The following is a 21,207-nucleotide window of genomic DNA, read 5'->3' on the forward strand; positions in this document are numbered from 1 at the left end:
CGACCACTGGATATTCTTCTACCGATTCCATTACTTAAATATATCCGCCATTAAGATAGAATATATGCTGAACAGCAAAAGAAAGTCAACTGTTTTTATCATTTTTTTTAAATAGAAGACATAAACACGAACGTGTACTGCTATGTCATATCAGTTTTCGAAACTTGCGTTTCTTTTTCTGTTCAGTTATGACGTTAAACGTCATGCAGAGACAAGAGTCAGTATCCTCATTTGAGAATGAGACATGCGTGTCACGTTATTGGAGGCTAACTGAGAATTGTCCTTGGGCATCCTGTAAATATCCTTATGTCATTTCACGAGTTCTCTCCCCTCAGGTGTCGTGCAAGCCAATTACATCCCTCTTGAAGAGAAGTTATACTGACGAAAAAAAAATAGTAATTAGACTGCCCGTGGAAACTTTTGAATACAAGATGGAGGGGTTACGTCCTGCTACTCAGTACGCATGCGCAGTTAACGCCAGTACGATGAAGGGATCGGGAGCTGAAGCTCGAATTACTGTATGGACAGATGCGCCAGGTAAGCTGTCATTAAAACACGAGGGGCGGAGGGCCTAGTGGTTAAAGCGTACGCTCGATCGGTTCCTCTCATGGGTACATTGTATGAAGGCCATTTCTTGTGTCCCCCGCCGTGACTTTGCTTGAATATTGCTAAAGGCGGCGTAAAGCTAAACTCACTCCTTTATTTATACACGATATGATGTTCTGCATGATAAAATATGATATGAAATTCAGTGGCACCACTGATCGTCAATTTGAGATAATTTTCAATGTGTGATGTTTGTGTGCTGAATCATTCCAACACAACTGTAATCAGAGTAATCAGAATTTGTTTTGTTTTTGTTATTTGTTTTGTTTAGTTTGGGGGGTGGGGGTGTTTAAAAAAAGACATGGATTTGTATGGCTGTTTTGTAATGTACCCATAATGCATTATAGATCCCAAGAAACCCTTGGAGCCAATCATCGTGGAGGTCTCCGACCACACGGTAACCCTTGACCTCCGTGACGCCGGGGACCAAACTGTTAGGTGAGTCCCTCATATTTATCGAACTTACCATCGTCTTTTGCAAATGTATTATAATCTATATTGTGGTGCCGGTCATATTATTAAACCAACAGCAATACAGTTTAATTGAAATGAGACCTAATATACCTTACTGATACTTAATTCTACTGTTTATTATGAGGTAAAGACTGAAGGATTTTATGTTCTACATTGCCATACCATAGGTGGCTAGTTTAGTTGTTAAGGCGTTCACTCATTACGCCAAAGACACGGGTTCAATTCCAGGTAAAGGCACAAAGTGCGAAGTCCATTTCTGGTGTCCCCTGCCGTGGTATTGTTGGAATATTGTTAAAAGCGGCATAAAATAAAACTAACTCATTCAGGCAAAGAAACAATTAAAAAAAGTCGTCGTATTATTAGCGTTATTGATTACACGAATAGACTGACAGTAGACAATGGCCACTTGAGAGTATGACCCATTATTGTCTCTTACAGAAACATAACGCCATTCACTATCCAGTGCTGCAACGCTTTTGATCTAACGTTGCCCTGTTCATTTCAGCTTCTATCGGCTAATAGTGGAGCTGTTGTACGAGAAGCTACGTCATGAACGCTCGACGCCCCAACATCTTAACATCAAAGACGACTACCAACGGGCCAGTCGCCACGGAACCCGAGTGTATGTCGCCGCCCAGCTCGACAGGGATGTAGTTAACGGGAAGTTCGTCGTCGGCGACAACAGCACATATGGGGGCTATTACAATGCTCCCTTACAGCGGGACCAGACTTATAATATATGGTTCGGAGCCTTCTCTGTTGTTGATGGCGTGAGTTCATCTTGTTTCTATTGATATTTATAATTTTATGCCAAAAAGAAAAAAATCAGGATATTTTAAAATATTAATTGTTTCTTTGGAATATGTGAAAAATAAGTTGTTTGAATAGACAAGGAATTCGAAATAATCTTGTGCCTTTTTACGTAACATCCCTGTTCAATGGAGACAGAGGTCACTTAACTACTGTGCACCATCCGAAACTAAAACAATTGCATTTGTAACTTATTGTTAAATAGTGTGAACATTTTATAAATATTGCAGTCTTGTTTATCCAATCACACCATTGTGAATTCGTTATATTTTCAGACCGAAAGACAAACATTCTCAAGGATTGAGAGACCAGTATTAGGTAAGCTACAAAAAATAAATGAACATCGAAATTTCTACATTAATTCAAAGATATTAAATATTCATGAGTGCACAAGCATTCCATCTGTGTGACCGTCCCGTGAAGAATGAGTCTGAACCAACAGACCAGTGATGAAGCTAGCATCTGACCACGTGATCTGTTTTGTCGCATCATGTGACCAGCACCGGATGTTGGGATCATGTTAGGATCCGGCACAGTCACAGACACAAGGTCAGACATGGTATGGACCTTGTGGACCCCGGATCCACTGCATTCTCGAAATATACGAATTGCTATGCATTCTGTAATGATTATTCTTGTCATAGATTCATTCGTTTCGAACCGCATTGATTTTTCTGGAATATTCTGTGAAAAAGAAAACACAGAAATCACTTATCAGGCCCAAAATAGGGCACCCAGTTGCCAAAAAGGCAATTGACTCTGCGGCACTGAGTCCCTTGGGCATGCAAGGAACCAGTGGCTGTTTTTGTTTTGTTTGTTTTGGGTTTTTTTTCTTTTTTTTCAAAACATTCTGATTGCGCGAAGTTTGTCATCACCATGTCTGTGCTGGATGGTTTCAAAGTGGTAAGCGAAAAAAATATTTCTCACTCTCACTTCAGGTTTTTCTCCGAATTTAGCAGACAGCCGTGATTTAACTCTAATATCGTTCAAAGCAAGTTGTAACCGAACTGAATCATTCAGACTTCAAATTTTATTTAGAAATAGCGAAGTCGAAGCCAGTATTATCAGACATCATTCATGTGTTTATCAAATTTGGAATTTCACCACCTGATTTGTATCGAGAAATTTTGCAACCTGAATACAGCGAATGTCAACTCGGCAACTTAAATTCGCAACCTTATTGGACCCAATAGCCTGCACGTCTAAAAAACAGATACACTGCAATCCAAATCTCATATCACTTTGGTTGACTGTACCCGCGGGACCTCATCACGTTTTTCATGCATAAACTCGCTGGTGATTGTGTCGAAGACATATATAGCCAAGCCAGGACGTCGTACGGTGTTGGAAGTCGTTCCTCACGGCAGCGACGCGAACGCTAGTCAAACCCGTCAGATTGTTGTGTTCAACGGAGGGAAGGGTCGGAAGACTAAATTTGACAAACCGTGATTACTGTCTCCATGGAAGCAAGCTCTCGTACATACGAGCGGTGTTTGGTTGGGATGTGTTGCGTGGACAGCATCTCGTTTTCATTTGACTATGTACATTGCACTTGGTAGTGGTTATCCTTAGGCTAAATGAAGGCTATTTTCGGTGTACATTTCAGTCTTGCGAGCTCAACTAAAAGTTGATATCATAATGCGTATACTTGTAGGCGTTATTAGTACAACAGGGTCGTACATTTACTAGCTGATAAACAAGTGGTAGTCTACCGATGGCTATGTGATTTTTTCTGCTTCACATTTATGAAGTTTAGCACACATGTTAACGTTGTGACTGTAATCATAATGAGGCATCATCATCTCTTTATTTCATATAGACCCATGGAGGTCCCGGGGTAGAATAGGCCTTCAGCAACCCATGCTTGCCATAAAAGGCGACTATGCTTGTCGTAAGAGGCGACTAACGGGATCGGGTGGTCAGGCTCGCTGACTTGGTTGACACATGTCATCGGTTCCCAGTTGCGCAGATCGATGCTCATGTTGTTGGTCACTGGTTTGTCTGGTCCAGACTCGATTATTTACAGATCGCTGCCATATAGCTGGAATATTGCTGTGGCGTAAAACTAAACTCATTCAATATTTCATATACGACGTATAACCCTGTTGTTGTGCTCTTTTTGGTGAAGATATGTTTCTCGAGGGACAATCAGAAACACACTCCTGGAAACACATAAGGGAACACATGAAAGTATAAGTGTTCCTTTATTCATAACTAAAGTTTCATACCTCGTGAAGAATATTGGAAGAGAATAGTGGAACACTTGTACAGTATATATACTATTTATTTTTATTGCCCAGCTGCAGACAGATTATCAGAAAATATAATCCCGCAGCTAACACGTTCCGACAATAGGAACAGTTGTCTGGTGTGTCGATTGGCATAAATCCACGAAATGGCTTCACGTACTTTGTGCATTTTTAACTTTAAAAAGTATTATCATCCGCCGCTAGCCAGAGATTATGAACGGCCCCTAACTGAAATACTGTGCAAAGTAGCGTTAGCCATGAAAGTGGCATCTGCCGTCAACATGCCATCATGTTTACGGCAGCCCAAAGGACCACCGGAATCAAATATTTTTCCCTGTAATTTTTTGCGCTATAGATCGAACCTGATGAAGAATCTTCTGTTTCAGTTCGACCTGTAAAGGAGGCACCCCAGACCAGCCATGTCCCCGTCATCATCGGCGTCCTCGTCGTCTTCATCCTCCTCATCATAACATTCGCCGTCCTGTTGATGGTGTGGAGGTACGTCTTTACACAACAATATAGTTTTTTATCCATATATATATATTATAGTTTCGTATTTTATTATCCCCACCGCGCGTTTAGCTCGACGCAAGGCATATAGTACTAGGCTTCGTACGTCCGTACGTCCGTACGTACGTATGGATTGGAATATCTTAAGAACCGTTGCCTCGATTCTTTTCATGTTTGGTATCTAGCTTACACACAGTAAAAGAAAGGTCACAGTCAGGTTTTGACTTTACCTTCATCTCAAGGTCACAAGGGGACTTTAGAGTTTTACCTTGTCAGCATGATATCTCAAGAACCGTTCGCTTATATTTTTTCATATTCAAGATCAGGCTTTATCTAGGGAAGGGGTAGGGCACTGGCGATTTTGGTTACCTTCAGTTAATTTTCAAGGTCATGGCGACTGTGTTTTTATGAGTTTCATACACTGATCAAGGTCTAAGTGACTCTTCAAAATATTTGTTTTGTTTGAACAACAACAGTGCAAGATATCAAGAGAGTTTGAGAGTAATGTTTTTGTTGACATTTTACTTCATCCTAAACTACGACCTTCACGTTAATTTCCTTTTACGTTTGATTTGATAATATATGGCGGGGGATTATGTCACCTTAGTGACAATGCTTATCACTTTTTTTTGTATTTTTATCTCTCATACGATTTCTTGTAATAATAATATTATTATTATTATTATGATATATGACAGCACGATATGATCCGTACTTTCGTCTCATCTTCTTTTTCCGGAATCCACTTAATCCAATTGACTATGTTCATTCAGATATTGCACATCCATCAATGTAGTCATGACCCGGAGCCAGTTGCTACCTAGTTGTTTCGGATCTTTATAGAGTCGGCTTTCACGACAACAGATTACAGTCAATGAACCTTTGATGGCCGAGCTGTATTTTCGCACAAATCAATCAAGTGGCCCCATGTTTTCATTTTCGTGGATTTTTTTCTTCTTTTTTTCTGTGGGATATTTTTTGTCATTTTACCACAGATCCCAATAATTTTCTCAAAGTAACACCGCTCTTCTGAGATGGCTGAAGGCCGCTGTCAACTGACAGCGTGTTAATCAATTCTTGATTAAGTGCCATTGACATTTCGGAACAAGTCCCAGACAGCCATATTAGTCAGGTGCTTGAATCAAGCAGACAAAACACCATTCCACTGGCAGGCTACATGAGCATTTCACTGCTGTTTGATATGGATAATCCAATAATGTTTGTACGTGTCTAATCATTGTTTCAAACCTCTGTAATGTAGTAAAGCTATCAGTGTTATCGACTGCATCATGTATCAGAGGCGGGTACAACTTTTTGAGAAAGGTGGTGGAGGGTGGCACACTCTAGAGAAAGTAGGGAGCACACTTCATTTTCACAAGAGTTCCATTCGTCATTTAATAAACTTTCGGAACAAAGAGGATGGGGGTAGAGATGCGCACCGCTGCACCTTCCAAGCGTCTGGTTCCGCCTATGTATATGTGCTGCTTTTGACACTTATGTACAGTGGGCTACAGATATATCGAACACGCTAATAGCGAACTAACTGATATGTCGTATTGCACTTTGGACCCATGGTTGTTGTATTTTCGGTCAAAAACCCCACAACGAACTATGGTTATAGGGAACTATTATTAATGGCCCATTAAGTGCTCGAAGTAGCTACCGGCCCTCTAGCCATATGCTTGCTTTTTGTGAATTGGGCCTGTAGTACATTGTTAAAGCTATCCCGACTGGCTTGCAGAAAAGATGTTTCGTTATCTGTTTGTTGCACATTAATAATTGTCAATTATTAAGGCGTCAAAGGACCGTCCGCAAAAGTCTCGCGATATTTAAATCTCTTAGATGGCTATATAAAAATGTTAATAGCTTTGCGCAAAGGACGTTTGGAAAGATTACAATACAAATGTAACGTGTAGCATCTTCAGTTACCAAACATCACACCAATTCTGACCAATTTGCATTTTGATATTGGTATTCTGCGTGGCCATTGAAGTTTGATGTGGGCTGGTAACATTTCTACGTAACGTTCTTGGCCAGTGATCTTTCAAAATTATTTCATATACTTGGTTCATTTGATTCCAGAAAACGTCATCTGACAGCGGAGAGGGAGAAGTCAGATCTGCCATCATTTGGCCCAACTATATTACCAGAACCGGATACGTCCCCTCCGCCCACTCCCATTGGTCAGTACAATCACGTGACTCTCTATTTATAGTAACTAACAAACCTAACACAGTATAAGAAAGTACCATCAAACAGTTCCATTAACACGAAACCAGTAATGCTTTTATTGACAACATCCAGCGCCATCTTGTAACGGTTCTTGTTATTTTCATGCGTCTAGGAGGTTTCTACACTAAATTTAGTTTGGGTGAGTCTTTGCTTTTCGAGATATCTTCATGTTCCGGTGCCCACTCATGGCGCTGAACACCTTCAGTTGCACAAGTCTGCAATTTTGTTTACGCAAACAGTTCAAACTTCGTTTGCAGTATTGCGCATGTTGATCAACCACATTTTATGAAATAAGCCTTAACCCAACAACAACTCAGTATTCATATTATAAGACTGTGGAGCACTTGTTTAGTGATATGATGATTTTATACCTTTTTGGTTATGTACACTTCAAAATATAGACAGTATAATAATAATATTTTCAGTAATTGTTGGAAGCAACTATCCTTTTAAAAGTTTTCAATCCGAATAAGTGATAGTTCTTTAAATTTGATTTTTGTGCATATGTTAGGTTACATTTGTGCCTAAACATACGTAACGATTAAGTGAGTTCAAGCTTTACGTGGCATTTTTTAATTACGATTGAATTTACGAGCATATTACGAACCCAAGCCGTTTTAATTTTAATTTTAATTTTAATTTAAATCTCAATTCTTTCTGTCATATATCCTCTATTTGTTTTATAAATTCCCAAAGTGAAGTCACTGTTAGGTGCTGAGGAAGTAAGGTAGTCATTGAACGGTTTCTAACAAGGTTTTTTCTCTATGCTGCGCACCACAAGCTTTTAATGATTCCTCTTTAACACTTTTGGCACACTTTGGCTTCACCTTGCTTTTGTGATCAGTGCGTATGTTGCCTCTCTTAATAAAAGACCGTCACCCAGTTTTCATCGTACGGTGCATTGATGTGGATGTTTGATTCTGTTCCCTCTTCCGGTTACATTATTAACATCTTAACTCTGAGTTTGTTGACATGATGTTGTATGTCCATGGTGTATCCGTACTTCTGTTTTTACTGAACATTAAAGCACATTTTTCATTGACTTCTGCATCCCGAGACACCGACGCATGTTTATGTCTAGGTAAGTGTCGGTGTGGTTTTATGTGTTGTGTGCTCTGAAGTGTTGTGCGCCCTGAAGCGTTGCGTTAAGTCCTCTTTGGTTGGAAATGAGGGGCTGTGCCCAGTCAGTTAACTTTATTGAACTTATGTTAAAACGTTACAAATACGTTATTGAGACTGAGGGAATTACCCAACGGTATGACACTCTGTTAAGAGTTACGCCCCTTCGCCGTGTCGAGATCCGGTCATGGTTCAGGAGTTTGTCAAGGTGGTATCTCCTTCAGGCTGATGAGGAATCTGTTGTCTCTATATCTAACAGTTGAAGTTAAGATTTTCTCCTTTTTCAGAACGCTATACTGTCTCCTTCTTTCACATGTTACGGTAGTTAGAAGAAGCAGGTTTTTACACTGATTTCTGCGACGTCATGTATGATGTCATACGTACGTCATCCTCGCACCATTCTCGCATACCTTTACGTTTGGCGTTGTTTTAAACTTATATTTGTGTGTTCCTTTGGTGTCCGTGAGCATTCCTTGAAGCACTTCCTATTTTGTTCTCTTCTCGATGAAGCATGTATTCTTCAGTCTTCCTACTAAATCGATCGATTTCGTTTCTTAAATTCGTGACCCTTTTTGTCTTCGATCTAATGCGATCTGGTAACAGTTTGACAAACACTTATTGATGTGTTATTATGGGTTTTTGTATTCATTAACGAATGCGATGTATTAGAATACTGAAGTTTTTTTCAAAGCATATTTTCGACCAGATCAATTTTGAACTATCAGTATTGTGATAACATATATATTTGTGATTTATTTCAGGTACAATTAACATTGAGGCAGAACCTCTTATCCTCCCATCTATAGATAACGATCTCGAGTCTGAGCCCATATATGGAAATGTCGGAAATATCACGATTCCACCAATCAAAGTAGAGGATTTATGGGACTACATCCGGGGAAGCAAGGAAAACGATTATGATGGCTTAAAAAGAGAATATAAGGTAAACACTACTGGAGGTGCCAGCCAATGTGCGGACGCGAACTTCAGACAAGTATTTAAAACTTTCGGCATGTCCATTCACTTGCCCACATGCAATTACTTGTGTAGTGCGTGTGGTCAGTCAGAAAACACGTGTTTTAGACATAATGTAGGCGCTCATGTCTGAACGACGCCTTACTTTCTGTTAGGTAAGATCCGCCAACCTTATTAATCTAAAATTCACAGATATCCAGACCACAGTGGTTTATAGAACGTGGATCGTCCGTTTAGGAATCAAAATTACCATGAACTTGATTTCACAACGAGTAGAATTGGCGAAGCCCAGTCTGAAGCGGCGCTTCGAGTTCCTTAATAAGCAGAATTAGAAACCAGATGTCAATAGGAGGAATACGGAACATATTCCTTAAACGTCGTGTTTAGTGCATCAATAAACCTTCTTGATGACACTTCAGGTTCCATCCTAGAAAATGATGAGTTTGGTAAGCTTAAGGCTGAAGCCGAGCAGAGCTTGTGAAGCTCATTTCTGATGCTTCAGATTCAACTCTCTGAAAAAGTATAGTTAGTGAGTTCTGTTTCTAAAGGTTCATATCCAGCTTCTAAAAAAGTAACGTGTGTGAGGCCATATTCAGAGTCTAATCGACCAGCAGCCAATGATTGTCTATATATTGTCTAACTCGGTATCTTAGAAGATTACTTTCCACCCGTCCGGGTGGTCTGGTATCTGAAAAAAACTGCTGACTGTGACATTTGATATGAAACAAACAAACGTGTACTTTGATTTTAAGATTTGATTTTAACAGTTCTTCATAACGTAAAAATTAGTTAAATTTGTTTTAGCATAAGACAGATGTTGTTCATTCTCTTCCCACAGAGGTTACCCCTGTCATATCTTCCTACCTTTATAAGATATGACAGGGGTAACCTCTGTGGGAAGAGAATGGATTTTGTTTTGTAGAGTACAGTATTTAATCCTGGAATTGAAATAATATTCTTATTTGTGACTTATTTTCTCTTCAGCTTATACCACCGGGGTTGACTGCAGGCTGCGAGGTTGCAAAAAGAACTGAAAATAAGGCGAAAAATAGATACGGAAACATCATAGCCTGTAAGTGCAGTGTTGTCATTCCTCTGTTGTAAATCCTGAATGTAAGTCTTGTTTCCGGGTAGCAGGCGTGGATTCACATTAATAATGGCCTTAAGGACAGCCTTAACGTCAGCCTTAACGTCACACGGATGTATACCATCCGGAGTACAGTTTGTCATACGTTTGTGTTATCAAGGCTGTGTATTTTTGTATTACTGGTGTAGAATTTCTTTTAGAAGGTGCAAGAAACGGGCCAATTGTCTTGGTGTTGCCATTGTGTTGGCAGCTCTAACTTGGTTTAATGTAATGTCAGTGCAATGTATTGTTTATTTCTAGACTGGTTGTGTCATTAGATTGTGTAAATCTTGCAATTGTGATTTAATACGTTCGCATTTGTGTAACCATCTTTGTGTTCTTTCGGACACATCAGTGGAGAAATATTTGTGCTTTTTAGTCTCTTTAAGGTTACACAGTTTACGTGGAACTGAAAGTTTGATATTTGAGCACCGAGTGTGTGTGTGTATGTGTGTGTGTGTGTGTGTGTGTGTGTGTGTGTGTGTGTAAGTGTCTGTCTGCCTGTGTGTCTGTCTGTCTGTCTCTCTCTGTGTGTGTGTGTCCTTTCTGCAGAAATGAAGCTCTGTAGGAAGCAGTCTAGATTTTGTTTGGTTCAGAGTCTCCCATTTCACTCGGGGCTCCTCTTCACTGTTTTGCTTGTCCAAATCATATGTATACGGAGACTAAACCTTAAATATATAAGCATTGGTTTCTTAAGAACTGTAATTTGAACCTATAGAGACATTGTTATTCAGCAATAGTTGCCGTTAGTATAATTTTAACTTTGGAAGATTTACATTGTGTGCCATGGGCTATTAAGTAGTCGGATCGGATTTTAGAGAATTTTCATATGGAGGTGGAGTTTATAGGGCTACATAGAGAGCGAGCGACCGTCGGTTGACCGTGATTTCCATTAGGGGAGTTCCGTTTGTAGAGGGTATCATATTATTGACGTCAGTTTAACGTCCATAATAGAAGGGTGGTTTTGACCGGGTATCGGGTTAACTGATAAGGGTGTTTTGACGTCTCGTAAATGTCAGATCTGGTACTAAATTGTGATGCTAAATCATGGACTGAATGAATTTTATCACTGTTACGTGGAACACAAGCGTCACTGGTTACAACCAATCCTTAATGATTGCAGCAAACCCTTTGTATTAGATCATATCCATGATATTACTTTACAGCATAATTATGACATTGATGTATATGACTAGGTAACGTGAGAAGGACATGGGGTGGCCGCAATGTACTATTAAATCGCGAGTTCGGGGAATTGGCTCGTTTGGCAAGAGGTATGACAATACCAACTCACACACAACACAACACCTGGGTAAAACAAACAAGGAGTTTGATGCACCACAGTCACAGGATAATCTTACATGATAATTCATTAGTAATATGTTATAATAATTATTATTATTATTATAGTTACCAATTAGCTTCGAAAGGACACAAACATCATTCGTAGATTCGTTATAGATGGTACAATAATCACGGCACACATTCAAAAATATACAACCTAATGTCATTGTTAAATACTCTACACATCAAGCCAGAGGGCGTTTAAAATGTTTTCACAGCTACAACACATAGTATTCACAACGTAACACAATAGATAAAATTTACTGGACAGCTACCCCCTGATATGTGACTGACATCCGTGTTATACACCTATTCCAGCTATCGCAGATAACCGCGTTTGCAGATAAGACTTACGACAATGATGTTATTGTGAACTTGAAATTATGTCATTTAGATGACCAAGGCATGGACGGAAAGTCGTGGGTATGCCGTTGCACGCACGTGATGTGACCAGCGTAAAGACAGATACATGTATTGCATGTGGCTCTGTTAGCTTTGGAGATACTGGTCACGGATCAAGTCCCATGCTCGTTATCACAGTGACCCTTGACAGGTTTGACATTGAGTAACGTGGTCACTTGGTCTGTAAATGTCCAGTTTTCAATATCACATACCGTTATAAAATATTGGTAAAACTTTGTCCAATGTCCCCGTGTTAATGGTACTATGCAGAGTTGCGTCCCTTGTGTCATCGACAGTTCGTTTCCGGTTTCGCCCCTATTATCGTTCTTGGTTTTTCAGGCCCATGTATGCTGCAATAATGGTTTACCTGTAAACTGAGAACCTGTCTCAGTTGGGGATTTCCCACTAAAAGGTGTAGCCCAGTTATTCAAGGGTTCACTCGCCATGTCAAAGACACAGTTCAGTTGCCACATGGATACAATGTTTGAAGTTCATTTCTTATGTCCCCCACCGTGATATTGGTGGACTATTGCTAAAAGTGGCGTAGAACCCGACTCATTCACTCACCTCCTAACACGATGTGATATAAATGGAATACTGAATAAAATGGGATTAAATTCACTCACTCACTCGCTCACATGATTCCGGACACCATGAAGATAATGGTCAGAATAGCGCTCAACCAAACACCGATGATTGTCGCATGATGTGACTAACGGCATCGGGTGGTCATCTACATAGTGTTCCCTATTACATAGATGGATGTTCGTGTTGTCAATTATATCATCCTCTCGTCTAGACACGATTATTTACCTGCAGACATGATAAAGCTGGAATATCGCCTAGGGCGGCGATAAACAAGAGAGGAACAACACAACAACAGCTGAAACCCAAAACTTTACTGTTATGATGTTATCTCTGACCAGATAAACGACTTATTTGTGCGCTTCGTGGAGCAATACCCATTATGAGAATCAGGTTTATCATAGTGCAGACATCTAGCCTGTATATATCCCTATTAGACCTCGCGACTTTCTGTCATTAGGATCATATGCTCGGATTACTAAAAATACAGTGCTGGTAATAATGTGGTGACACGTGGTCCTGTGCATTGCGCTCAGGTCAACGTTGGACTCGGAGAACATTTGGATGGGTGACCGAGATCAACGTCTGACATCCCTGACCAAGCACATGGGATACATGTGTTCTCACCTTGGTCAAGTGAGATGACTCAAAATTGTCTTTGTTCACCCAGCAGAAAATAAGTCCTAAAACTAGTTAAGCTTGAGTTATTCGGGGTAATCATAATCACCTGGAAAAAGCGCATTATATATATTCCCATTGTTATGTATTATTGTTATTATTATTAAGTGCAAAAGGTCAATAGTGTTGTAAAAGGCAACATGTGCTTTAGGCAGCGGTCACGATTTGTTTGTTTTATGGGAAACTCAGCAATATAGTAGCGATCTGAAACAGACAATATTCGAGGCTAGACCGAACAATTCACTGACCAACAGCATGAGCAAATGGGATACGATGACATGTGTCAACAAAGTCAGCGAGTCTGGTCACCCGATAGTCAAATGGACGTCATCATTGATTGGTATGGTAGCAAGGTGTTGTCTTCTCTCATTTAAAACGTCCTGACTGGACGTAACCTTGGCATATTTTTGGACAGATGTTCACCAGTAATTCATGATGGGGGTTCTAGTCAGGGTAATTTCGTTTCTGTCGTCAACGGGTGACTTGGTCGTGAATCATGTCTGAGACGATTGTAAACCCACCAGAACATTCTATCTGATTGATGTGTCAGTCGAATGTGTCTAGACGCAATGCGTTATTAAAACATCACCCGAGTATATAATGTTGAATCATCTGTACAGCTTTATCTCATGTGTATTTCCAGATGATCATTCTCGTGTGGTGCTCGAGTTGGAAGGAGACGACCCGACAGATGACTATATTAATGCCAATTATATAGATGTAAGTATATATGTATATACAAGATTACATACAATATATTCCCAGTTGTTTTAACACAAGAGCTCGACAATAGTTCAGGGTTTTCTCCCTTTGCTATGTAGAGTAGGTTCAAATTTACTCTTGGAGTGCGACAGTAGTCTGTTCAGGGTTCTGTCCCTTCTTTTTGTAGAATGGATTCAAATTTACGTTTGGAGCTCGTCAGTAGTCTATTCAGGGTTCTCGAATTTAAGATACTCACCAATTCAGTTCCTTGATGTAATGTCTCTAAAATTGTCCTACTCTGCGCCCTGTAAGTTCAGAGATTTGATTCCTTCAGTCATATAACGGGAAAACTGTTCCGGACTGTCCAGGTGACCCAAACTCACAGCAGAATCGCTTTCCCAGTAATAACGTTCCCACTGAGAACAAAAACTCCTTAATCTGGACGATGCCGTTTGGAAAGACACTTTCCTATTGTCGGGGTTTCACTTTATTTGGCTCAGTGTTAGATTTGATTTGAGTATCCAAAGGAATGCGACAGATAAAATTTTAAGATGTTATGAAATTGATTTATTTTGTAATCTTAATCCCTTGATCATAAATATCACCTTTAAATAGCATGACTTTAGATGCTCTTGGAGTCATATTCAGGGTTAATTAGCGTAATAGCACCTGTGCCACACTTTGTTTTCTCTTTGCAGGGATATCATAAACCTAAAGCATACATAGCAGCACAAGGTAGGTGTATATTTTCTTTACATCCCATAACAGATTAAGTTTACTGACGCACTAATAGACAGTGAAACGTTTGCACAAAGGTTTCGCTGTTAACAGCAACAAAGCCTGGTCCATAATCAAGTAATCTCTCTCTCAAGTACAGCTGTACTTTAAGCAAGTGTTTGTAAATAGCTATCAATTCCTGATGATACCAGGTGTTCGCAAACATATCCTGTCCTACTCGATGGCATCAGTCATAAACACATGCCAAGACAAGTCAATCTTTCAACTGAACGAAACTTTGAGCGGTTGGACGGCTGATAATGTGGGGCTTTATTTTTTCATCTGAGAAAAGGTTAAGAATCCGTTCCACAACGTTTTCTGTTGGACCATTACAGTTAAGGGTTTGTGTCAGGGCAGATAGTGAGTCCATCGTGCCCCGATGCTCATATTTTCAATCCCCGGTTTCGGGTCGAGTTTCGATTATTTACAGGTAAGTGTGAAATCGCAGAAAACAGCTGTGCTTCAGCATCTTCGCCTGATACAACCATGATATTGCAGACTGACCAATAATGTCATTGCCGGTTCTGGCTTAAAACAACATATTCTCACAAACTATTTTTATTCCACAGGACCAATAAAACCAACCATTAATGATATATGGCGGATGGTGTGGCAAGAAAATTCAAAAACACTGATCATGTTGACCAACGCAACAGAGACAGGGAAGGTGAGACGATCATCATAGTCTTGATCAAAGTTCAGGTTCCCCTACTTTTTTGAAGAGTATATTACGTTAGTGATATGCTCAACTCGACCCACCATGTCGGTTTGAGTCTATCCATGTGAACGATTAGTTGGTAAATAGAAATTTATGGCATCCCAGACACTGGTTTGATTCCCCACAATTCAAGTCCCTGTCTTAGAATCTTCGATGTGTTCCCACTCAACGTGTAGTTTTGTACTTATATAACATATAGAACCTCCAGATGGTAAACACAACGACGTAAATAGTTGAGTGGTCAAGCTCGGTGACTTGACCAAATGCGTGTCTCGTTGCTCAGCGTTGCTCAGATTAAACACTGGGTTGTCTACCCCTGAGTTGATAACATACATGCCTCAGTCTTATACCTTTCATTAAGTTTCTTTTCAGTTCACAGTTCATATTATACTTTCAGAAAAAGTGTGAGCAATATTGGCCTGATGATGGCTGCGAGCAATATGGGTGTATATCTGTACAACTCCTCGGTACGGACATACTTCCTGATTTCATAGTCAGGACGTTCCTTTTGTCTAAGGTAAGCATTGGTTCGTCAGGGAGGGGGCGTTGGAGTAGTCTAGTGGTTAAAGCCTTCGGTCGAAGGCCCGAGTTTGATTTCCCACATGGCTACAATGTGTGAAGTCCACCTTTGGTGGGCTGATATTGCTGAAAGCGTCCTAAAACTAAACTCACTCATCGTAGTAACGATTGGTTGAATAGCTTCACACCAAGATTTCCATAAATTGTCAGAAAATTTAATGTGTTTCTAACATATTAAAAACAAAAGTTGTTGACGATTACATAAACACAAAAATAGAACTGAGAAAAATTTTAAGAATTGAAGGTTTGAACAGCTGTATTTTCTAATGTAATTCTGTAATGAATTTTCTTTTGTCATTTCACCATATGTCAATTTTACTTTGTGTGGTCTTTTAAAGTCACTTGGGCATCGGTAAATGTTGATTCGTGTCAAGAACAGCCTGACGCGAGGCCAACTCATACCTTCTCGTATTAATAACATGTCAAAATGATCACATATTAGTTTTGTAAGGAAAGCCTATTTTGCTTTTACATACATCAGCTGACAGTTCGCAAAAATAACGAATATCACGTTTCGTAATTAGGATACCGGTACATTTCCACAGGAGAATTGTTTTAGTGTAAATCTAATAACACCCTTCAGTTATGACTTTTATCGCAAGCAGGATGTGCATTTTATGAAATTACTATTGTTTCTTTCAACCATGAACGTGGACACTGACTTATTAGTGGTAGTTCCCAGGGGATGTCGGGATATATCATTGTATCGTGCTTTTGTGTTTTGTGAGTTTATTATGTCATACACGCAGGTGTGTACAGCTGACGTAGAAAGGGTAACTCGACAGTAATCAATGCCGTGTTTCTTACCAGAAACGATATTATCCTCTCTCGGTGAGTGAGTGAGTTGGATTTCGGATTTGGGTTTAATGTCGCTTTGAACATATACCCGTTACATCACGACGGGACGGTCGGTAGCCTACTGGTTAAAGCGTTCGCTCATCACCCTGAACCTCGTGTCGCTGTACGTCATGCAATCTCAGACATTTACTTATTTAGTGAAACCGATCAAGGGATCACGCTGACTACCTAGACACGTGTTTGGCTCAACTCGGGACTCGAACTTATAAAGTTTCTTCTGTATCTCCTGAAATACCTCAGGTTGTAAAATCTCTGAAAAGCCTCCCATCATCCGAGATGCCTTATGCGACGGAAACGTCTGTCTGCTAAAAGTGTATGACTAACTTTATCAATTATCTCCTAAAATTATTTATAACAAAATAATTTAGGTGAAATTTTATGTTACTCCATACTCGATGTTAACCTCGAATCATATGCAGGGGATGATGAATGGAGATCAGAGCGCATAGTGGTTCCTTGTTGTAATTACTGGAATTACGATATGGACTCTACATGCAAGTAGAACGGGTCAAGGGGTATCCAGATTTAACCTCGAATACAATTTAGTGTGACTCACTATTTTAAATTGTTTAAGGTCAGACAATACTATTATTATTCCTTGTCATTATTCTGCATAACCTGACATTTCAGCCATTTTAAGTCAGATATGACTGATATGGTGCTGGGATGAACGAGAGCAAAGAGATGCTTGTTGAACCCCCGAATGTTTCATTGTATTGCCATTTCTAAAACTCCACATGCGGAGAAAATACTTTTGAAATCTAAATGGGTTTTGTAATTAACTTGATCATCATGCCCATTATTTGAAATTTTAGAATTAATTCAGGGAAAAAGTTACTTTACATTATGACAAGTTAATTGAGTTGTCATCTTTGGATGTATTGTTTGAGTTTCCCTTTGTGGTATCGTGGGTCAATACAGCTTCTCTGAGGGTTGTATTAGCTCTTATACTGTTTAATAATCGTTGTGCAGTTGGTGCTAGCTTAGATCCTTAGGCATCTCCCACCATGCATTCGTAGACAAGGGAGTAATCATTGTGTAATCGATGAATTTCTGACGTTCAGTCTACGATATTCTTTGTAAGTTGACCATCAACATGGTCCAGACTCACAAAGTGACTTTGCGCAGTCAGACATGCATAATTAAGGATATGGTGGATTCGAGAGACTTTAACCTTATTCCACAAAGCTGCCTTTCTAGATAGGAGGATTTGTTATATATCTGTATGGTTCATCGCTGTACTCACTGTATCTCGCCATGAAGAGTTAAGTCCTTTAGGTAACAGGATCAGCTGAAAAATCCTTCTTCTGTTACTTCCACATCAGTCTGCACCACTGAATCTCGCAAACATCTAATGTTCCAGTAAAACATCCAAGACAATGAGAAGTAGCTTCTGACTTTAGTGAGTCCAGTGATGATGTCATATGGGTTTTCTGTAGGATGGTGACCATTTAAAACTTTTGTTTTTCAGGAGAGTCAGTCCAAATACGTCAAACAGTTCCACTATACCACGTGGCCAGACCACGGAGTACCAAAGTTCGGCAACTCCCTGCTGTTGTTCCGCCAGAAGATTCGGGCATACGACAGCCTTGACAATGGAACAGTCATTGTCCACTGCAGGTAACGCAAAAATAAATCGAGCAAACACATTCTTTATTACACCTCCAGGCAGCATGGTCACCCAGCAGAAAATGGATACCAGATGGGAAAAGTCATGTGACTATTAACCTTCGAGCGCCTCCCAGGCAGTTTGGGTTTTCCGGTTTAATAATAATATCACACTGTAAAAGTCAGCGCTTTGAACATTGCCCTTATATGGTGGATGTCACAGCTCTACAGATACTCTTATTGTAATTAATGATAATATCTAAATGATTTATTGCCGAAGGTGAGTCGTGATTTTGTTGGAATATTGTGGAAAGGGTAAATCCAAGCTCACTATGATAAACTGAAGACCTACATGTCTATCCCAAAAAGATCCGGATTAGAATTCGTGTCGTCAAAGCTTCCTCGTTGACACATGTCATCGCATCAGAAATTTCGTACATCGATGAGCATCGATCTATGCAATCGGGATACGATGACGTGTCAACCAGGTCATCGAGTCTGACCACCCGCTCCCATTAGTCGCCTCTTACTACAAGCATGGGTTGATGATGACCATGTTTATACGGGATCTTAAGAGATGTGGACACACCAACTATAATATTTCCAGATGAATATGTGTGCGCGCACACAAAGACACACACAGAAAATATTTCCTGTATAGTTCTGACATTTGATTTCACGGCGTGCAAAGGATGCTTATGGTTAAGTGGTTCGCTCCTATAGAAAACAAACGGTAACGAAGTAATTACCGCCTCTTTATTGAAAAAGCGTTTGTTCTTTAGCAATTCGAATTCTCAAGTCAGACACATCGTTTAAAGGCCACCTGAGTAAACACATACAAGTCAGTTGGAGTCGCTGCAGTTATACTGTAACTTTCTGGATGGTATATTTCCTTAAACAAAAACACCGGTTGCAGGTAAACCGGCGTCCAGCGAAATAAACATTTAGTTGCATACACTCTTTCACAGACAAAGGTCAAACCAATTAGTACCAGCTAATATCACTAAAATGGCTTGTGAGTATGAAGCGTGTGTACAGTGTAAGCAGCAGGGGCCGCTATGTAAGTGAGTATGAAAACAGTCGCCTCTTGTGCAGCCTTCACAATTCTGCTCAGCTTAACACGCGCCTCAAGTTAATCTATACTAGTCAAAAGAAGTTAAAGAACACCCGATTATTTCATAGTGCCACAATTAACCCACAAGGACGTGCAGGTTATAGACAGAAGTATGTGAAAAAGCGACTGGACCGCTAGCCCGTGACTAGTATACAAGCGGGGTAGTAAACCTCCAGTCACTGGCCCGACTAGCCAATGGATTTGTGGGGGGTCATATACGTGTATCACTCTCTCCGTCATGTTACATGTTGATACACTTATGTCATCAGTTTAATTATGAAACCCACATCTACATTAAAAGTTCGGACTAGTGTATTATTATGTGGGCTGGCATCTCTTGTGCATAGCTACCCCGACTGCCGAGCAAAATTTAGAAAGTTTAACCATTTCGCACACTGCATACACATAGTAAATCTTGGCAAAGAAGTCGACTATCACGGTCAAAACTAGAGCTATGTCCATCCGTTGTCTGTGTGGAAGTAAAGTTATCGTCATGGCAATAACTGTGCCCGTCCACAACCTATGTCGAAATATCGCCGTCATTTACTCTTCCCGTCCACTGTTTATGTATAAGTGTAGGGAACATCAAGCCACAGCTGTGTCCTCTATGTGTCCAGACTATCCCCTCTTTGCTTATGTCAAAGAAAACACACCTTCCATCAGTGCTATCGTTTCATATTTTTGTTTATCTTTCAAGAGATGTGGCGGCAATAAAGTGAGGCTATAAGAAGTATCGGTTAAACGTGAATGCTACATATGAAGGATCGAATTTCAAAGCTACGAATACACAATGCCATATAGAAAGTGGCCAAATGTACCATATGGTATGCTATACTTTCATTTTATCAGTTAAGTACAGATTCTAGTATTTTTGTAAGAATAAATCCTTTCCGGGATTCGAACCACACTCTCAGAGTGAGTTATTATGAGCAAGTCAACAATCTAGCCCATTCAGCCGCCATGGCTTCCTCGAGTTCCACTTGGTGGTAAAGTAAGGTTGTAGAATCTGCCCTGAGAAAGTGTAATCCCAAGTAGAACTTATGTTAAACTCGAGACATTCCCATGTCTTCCCTGTACTTTCAAACTTCTCGGTTGTTTTTCTAGCGCATAATGCTTAACTGCTTGTGAGGAAAATTTTAATGTTTTTTTACAGTCAATAACACCAGCTCCAACATTGATCCGTCAGCATTACCAATAAAGAAACCCGGCTCAAACAGTATCCCTTTAATGGTTGCCAAGGGGCAGTAGTTGATGCCTGTGCATCTCTTAGATCAGTGCCAAATGCTCTAAACTGTTTCAGTGAGACAACGGTTGTCTTGCGGGGCATATTTTATTGGTCATAATGCTCTGACCAATGATTGACAGGAAATAGACGTAACACAATTATTGAGTGGTCCCATCTGCAACAACATTACTGAGTCCAGTACTGACCAGGGGTCACTTGACCTTATGAGATCAGCGCCAGACTGACCAGAGAGGTATTAAGAGGAGAGGACACTCGTTTTACTAATGAAAATGGTATCCCCTTTTCTTTGTCTGAAGACACGGATGTCACTGACAGAACATGATAGAGAGGCTCATTTGCATATTTGCCGGAAACCGTTATTAACGACAACCGTAAATTATCCTATCCAGTTATATGAATTGTCAGGTTAATATCATTTTGCATATCGTTTGAGAATATTTAGTGAGGGGGGTGGGGGACGGGGGCTGAATTATTGTAATTGGATTTGTGTCATAC

At 40.0% G+C, this 21,207-nt stretch overlaps 1 protein-coding gene across 10 annotated transcripts in view; it reads left to right on the forward strand.

Moving 5' to 3' along the window:
* The window catches only part of LOC137291043 (receptor-type tyrosine-protein phosphatase mu-like), a 190,775-nt gene that overhangs the window by 130,641 nt on the left and 38,927 nt on the right, over positions 1 to 21,207 (forward strand). For 6 of the 10 annotated variants that reach the window (XM_067822302.1, XM_067822303.1, XM_067822309.1 and 3 more), the window contains 14 exons: positions 336 to 537; positions 954 to 1,044; positions 1,586 to 1,850; positions 2,166 to 2,208; positions 4,526 to 4,637; positions 6,732 to 6,832; positions 6,994 to 7,020; positions 8,762 to 8,943; positions 9,960 to 10,047; positions 13,754 to 13,830; positions 14,511 to 14,547; positions 15,159 to 15,256; positions 15,705 to 15,824; positions 18,216 to 18,364. In XM_067822302.1, the coding sequence (XP_067678403.1) occupies positions 336 to 537; positions 954 to 1,044; positions 1,586 to 1,850; positions 2,166 to 2,208; positions 4,526 to 4,637; positions 6,732 to 6,832; positions 6,994 to 7,020; positions 8,762 to 8,943; positions 9,960 to 10,047; positions 13,754 to 13,830; positions 14,511 to 14,547; positions 15,159 to 15,256; positions 15,705 to 15,824; positions 18,216 to 18,364 (1,592 nt within the window). The remainder of the gene's footprint in view (positions 1 to 335; positions 538 to 953; positions 1,045 to 1,585; positions 1,851 to 2,165; positions 2,209 to 4,525; positions 4,638 to 6,731; positions 6,833 to 6,993; positions 7,021 to 8,761; positions 8,944 to 9,959; positions 10,048 to 13,753; positions 13,831 to 14,510; positions 14,548 to 15,158; positions 15,257 to 15,704; positions 15,825 to 18,215; positions 18,365 to 21,207) is intronic. The other 4 variants (XM_067822306.1, XM_067822304.1, XM_067822311.1 and 1 more) reach the window with 2 other exon arrangements.

This window comes from Haliotis asinina, chromosome 7, assembly GCF_037392515.1.
Source record: "Haliotis asinina isolate JCU_RB_2024 chromosome 7, JCU_Hal_asi_v2, whole genome shotgun sequence".
In the NCBI taxonomy this organism is placed as follows: Eukaryota; Metazoa; Mollusca; class Gastropoda; order Lepetellida; family Haliotidae; genus Haliotis; species Haliotis asinina.